Here is a 5,501-nt window from a genome sequence, read left to right on the forward strand (position 1 = left end):
GATTCGATGATAATACATTTATATCAGTCATTTATACTCTAATATTTATTGCAGTTATTGAATCTATGATATATTGTACTATTGTTTTATGCGTGTATGTATGAGATATATTTTTGGGGTTTAGAGTTTCAATGTATTATTGGGTTACATTAAAGGTCGAAAAATAAAATTTAGAAAACTATTCTGCAATATAATTATAGATATTTTTTAGTAAAATCTGATATTTTTGTGTGATGTCACCAATAATATTGCTAATAAAATTACAGATTCTATTTTATTATTGTAAGGTAAAAAAGGATTGAATTCTTGTGATGATATGCATAATATTCAGTGTCATATTAAATAAGTAAATATATGTTCATCTACTATATAAATTATTAAATAATTATATGTTTATGTATTTAAAAAGTTTTTGTCATTAAGATTTGTCGATTCGTTTTAGATTGATTGTTATGTTTTCAATGTAGTTCAGTTGTTTTGTTTTGTGTAAGTTGTATATTTTTGTATGCATCGCATGTTATTCATATTTATATTTATGTTTACATTTAATTTATATACTTTGAATAATTGGATGAATAGTAGTAATAATGTTAAGTGTATACTTTACTTACAACAATTTTGAAGTAATTTCGGCCGATTTAATATTATACTTGCTATTTATGTTTAACCATATGAAAATAGTAACTAATACAAGAAAATAATATCATACTATAATAGTCAAATAAGGTATAATAGTGTATTGATAGTAATAAATATAAAAGCATAAATCTATTTTATTGGTTAAAACTTAATAACAACGGATGGTGCATAAATATTGGTTAAATAAGTGATTTCATCCTAAATTTCTCCTTAAAACCGAGAATTTAGGGTGTAGGTTATCTCTATACCATTACCATTTGATAAATATTTCTACATCACTATATTATTGAAATTTAACAAATATTTTTTGCATTTATATGTAATTTGCAAGATATGTATTTATCCCAGTTTCTGCACTATTATTTATTTAGTTTAATATAATTTACGATATATTTATGTAATTTAGATGTTTATATTCGCAGTAAACTTTGTGTCATTAATAATTGCACCATAGATATAATATAAAATATATGCTAATTGATGAGTGTATACTCTGCTGGTAGAGTAGTTAAAACATAATCAATTAAAAATACATATTGTTTGTTGCATAAATTACATATTAAATTGCATAAATTACATAAAACATAATCAATTAAAAATACATATTGTTTGTTGCATAAATTACAGTTTTTGAAATCCACTTACTTGATCAGCAATTCTCCAAAGCATTGTATTTTGTCACTGTCGTCACTGCAAAAGATATAATGATAGTCTTCAAAACATTTTATTTATGATATTGATAATGAGGTTAATTATAAAATGAAGTTAGTAAGGTATGTTTTCCTGCTACTAATGTTGCTATTAAATATTTATTTAATACTACAATAAAAAATTACAATCTTAAACATTGTATTTTGTCATGATTAATGGAGATTGCTGCATAACATGTAGTGGAAGATTATTTTTTTTATTTATCAATCAAAGAAATATCATGTATTGACTTAAAACATGAATTATAGACTATTTATCTTTACCTCAGCCATAGTAACTTTGAACTTGATGGTAGGGGTATTCCTTATCAACTGAAAACTCAATTTCATTCCAGTGTGGAATGAGTTTTCATGGAAGAAATTTGACCATCCTGTTGACACTGTGACTCTATCTTTAGTGATCTTCAAAAATGTTTGCCACTTTCTCCCTTGGAATTCAAAGATTGCGACTTCAACATCTTTGTTCATCACATGTGTCCTCCAGAATTGAATTGGTATGTGCTATAATGTTAATTACATTAATTTATCAATTTCAATTGTTCAGTTTATAAATCAATACACTCAATGATTATTAAATATATTTATGAAATAAAAATGTAAATTCTTACCAATTTTTTGTGGTTTGATGTTGCCATGGTTGATTTGAAGGAAGGTGAAACAATGGCTTCTGAACATGATGGTCTGTCTATCATGACGATAGCTCCTTCTATAAAGTAATGATTAAAACATGGAATATTAAAATTTATATTAACAAAGTTGAATTTATTGTAATTTTTTACCCCATTCTGGTTGGTATTCCTTAGCACATTGCGTAGTGCCATCATATATTTCCACATAGAAACAACTGGGTGAGATCAGATCAAAAGTCAAGATATCTCCTGCTCTCAAGTGATTATCTTTGTGGAATTTCTGCCACCCATTGTCCAAGCACATTTTTCTGTTTTCAAGTTGTTTGATTGCTACTATCCAATAGTTATTAAATCTGTTTTCAAGCTCGCATGTTGGGCCTATCTCAACTTGGTATTTCTCTTGAAATTTTTCTGGAAAGATCTGTTGTAGGGAGTATTATTTAACATAAATGTAATTGTGTATTTGAATCTTGATGATACAAGGAATGTTATTTCAAAAAAAAAGAAGCTAAAAGTAATAAGCAAATTTCAATACATACCATTTGTGATTGTTCATCGGATGAAATTATCGTGGTGAATCTTGCAATGTTATCTTCCGAGTATCTCTGTTCTGGTTGCATAGACATTTTTTTACCACTTGAATGTTTGAGATTTACAAAGAGAATATGGAAGAAGGAAGAAGGAAGAAGAGGAGTAATTGTGGAAGATGGAAATGGTTGTTGCCTTTATTGAATGCTAGGTGGGAAGTATTTTAATATATATTGTTCTCCACATATGTATTCTCTTTCTATTGATAATTTAGTAATTAAATAATATTATAATTAGATGAATATGTGATTTGCTAATACGATAATTAGATGAATACGTAACTAATTAATACTATTATAAATAGATCAAAGTTATTAACTATTACTTTTGCATCGTTCAAGTATAATATTGCATTTGATGTTGTTGTGATTTTTGTTTTCTATGTTTTTCCGAATTTATCTCCTAATTTGCATATTGTTTTATAATTTTTGGCAATAATTTTTGAGGGTTTGTTGGAAAGATTCGTTTATCAATTAACATAGAAAAAATTGTAGTTTTTGTTTGCAAATTATATAATAATATGATTTTGTATTTTTAATAGTATAACTGGTAGTATTAATATGAAGTACAGTATGTATAAATATTAATTGTTGTACAAAATCGTATTAATATCGTGTGTTTTTCTATTGACATTGTTGGTATGGTTTATTTTTGGTATTTCTGTATATATTTTGTTTTAGAGTACTGAAGATTGTGAATAATTTAAGGTTTATATTAATTTTCTTAGAAATAAATATTTGTCATTATTATAAAGAGTGAATGTTGTATTTGTAGAGGGATTTTGTTGTTCTTATTGATTTATAAGAAAATATTTATTCATAAATATTGTATTCTCAAATGTTGTACTCTCTTTGTTTCGAATAATTTAGTACTCCCAAATTATGAATACATATTTGGACGTTGTATACAAAAGATTCGGCACGGAATGTTGTCAGCAGCGCAACGCGCTGGGGATTCACTAGTTTGAATCAAAACTCACATAATGCTCCAAATGACCAACTTCCCTCCTCAAGGTGTATGTGTAAATTCCACCTTCATGCTTTGAACCTGTCACATGCCATGATAAACCTTTAAAATATTCGGCTTGAAATTTCTTGAATATCTTAATAGTATACACTTGTGCTGCTTGCCTCAAAATACCACAATCCACACCAATTCTTGGCACCCCTCGAGCACATTCGAAATCATCGACAGCTTGATTCTCACGCATCTTTTCTGCTTGCTTCTCATAGTGACTAACAAACTCAGTTAATGTCATTGTCTTACAAGACAAATGTTTAAAAACATTATTTGTGCTTTCACTCCTCTGCCTAGATCTTATACCGGCCGAAAATTTATCACGGTTGAATGCGGGGCACCATTTATGACGTATCAAGTACAGATTACTCAACCACTTATTCTCAGTAACATTCCATCCTTCACATAGATCTCTCCAAAGCTGCTCCATTTCATTCTCCATTTCAACTTCATACAACATTTTATTGAACTTCGCCTTAAATTGAGAATCTGAAAGCAGATGTGAAATATGTTGAGTGGCATTTTTAGAGATATGCCAAACACATAACCGATGGATGCTGTTCGGAAAAACCTTGCCAATAGCATTGGCCATTGCACTATCTTGATCAGTAAATATTGTTTTAGGTGCTTTGTTCCCCATTGCCTCCATAAACGTCTCGAACACCCAAATAAATGAGGCTATTGTCTCATCTAACATGAAAGCACAACCAAATAAGACATTTCTCCAATGGTTATTGACCCCCACAAAAGGCGCACATACCATGTTGTACTTGTTTGTACGATACGTGGTGTCGAACACTAAAACATCACCAAAGCAATCATAATCAATTCTTGAAGCACCGTCACACCAGAAAAAATTAGTCATTCTATTTTGGTCATCAACTTGAAAAGAGTAGAATAGATTACTTCCACTAGCTTGTAAGGACTGTAAGTGCCTTAGAAGACTTTGACAATCTCCTGCACTTATTAAGCTCATTCTTTTCGATTGTAAAAAATTTTTAGCATCCTGAAGAGTAAAACCAACATTTTGCGCTCCTCCCGCTTCATTTGTCAGATAAGAATAAGCTTTTGTGGGTTTTATCCTAGAATCAACCATGGTGTTAAGAATGCTCCCCTTTGTTTTTGTAATCTTGCGACACGATCTAATTAAATGATTCTGATTATCCTCAACAAAAGGATGACTGTGGACATCATTGAATTCAACCACTTCCCAAACAGATTCTTTGATATGAAACCTAATGCGAGCTGTACACCCACATCTTTTTAATGACCTTTCAGTTTTTCTGTCCTCAGACGGGGCAAATTCAGAGAATCCCTCACAACAACATAAAAATAAACATCCACAAAGCTCATTTTTTCTATTGTAGGACTTCTTACCTTTTCGTATTCCGAACCCTTTGGTAAATGCAAAAGTCATTCCCAATTTGAACTCAAATTCAGTGTCCACACGATGAACATATGAAGTTTCTAGATTTTCTGCAGTAGAAAAAGAAATTATGTAAAATTCAATATAAACTCATACAATTAAAATATTACACAATTTATTATTAGATTTACATTAAAAATTCATATCCTTATTTTTATGCTGTTAAAATATGCATTAGGCTGATTAGAAATATCAATCATAAAACAAAATGATAAAACTTTAGCAACTAAACATGTAGATTTTAAAATTATATTATAAAAGAACAATTATAAAATAATGAAAACAAAGCTAAAAGAGCAGTCGATTAAGAATACTAAATTTTACTTGATTAGGAAGACTAAATTTTAGTTCATCCGATTATACGTAGTTATCCAATAAAGTTTAAAAGAATATTTAGATAAATAAATATATAGTGGGTAATAAGAATAGGTATTCAAGAACTCATGTATGTATGCATAACAGAAGAATAAGTGGCGTACCGTCGAAATCCAT

General features: G+C 29.0%; 1 protein-coding gene across 1 annotated transcript; it reads right to left on the reverse strand.

Annotated features, from left to right (window-relative positions):
• Positions 1 to 3,524: 3,524 nt before the first annotated feature.
• LOC125221223 (protein FAR1-RELATED SEQUENCE 5-like) lies at positions 3,525 to 5,501 on the reverse strand. Its single transcript, XM_048123350.1, has 3 exons — positions 5,489 to 5,501; positions 4,961 to 5,059; positions 3,525 to 4,381 (listed from the first exon to the last, which is right to left on the reverse strand). The coding sequence occupies exons 1-3, from the start codon at positions 5,499 to 5,501 to the stop codon at positions 3,525 to 3,527; spliced, it is 969 nt and encodes a 322-aa protein (XP_047979307.1).

The sequence above is a fragment of the Salvia hispanica genome, chromosome 1 (assembly GCF_029641045.1).
Source record: "Salvia hispanica isolate PSC_SH4W2 chromosome 1, Shi_PSC_v1, whole genome shotgun sequence".
NCBI lineage: Eukaryota > Viridiplantae > Streptophyta > Magnoliopsida > Lamiales > Lamiaceae > Salvia > Salvia hispanica.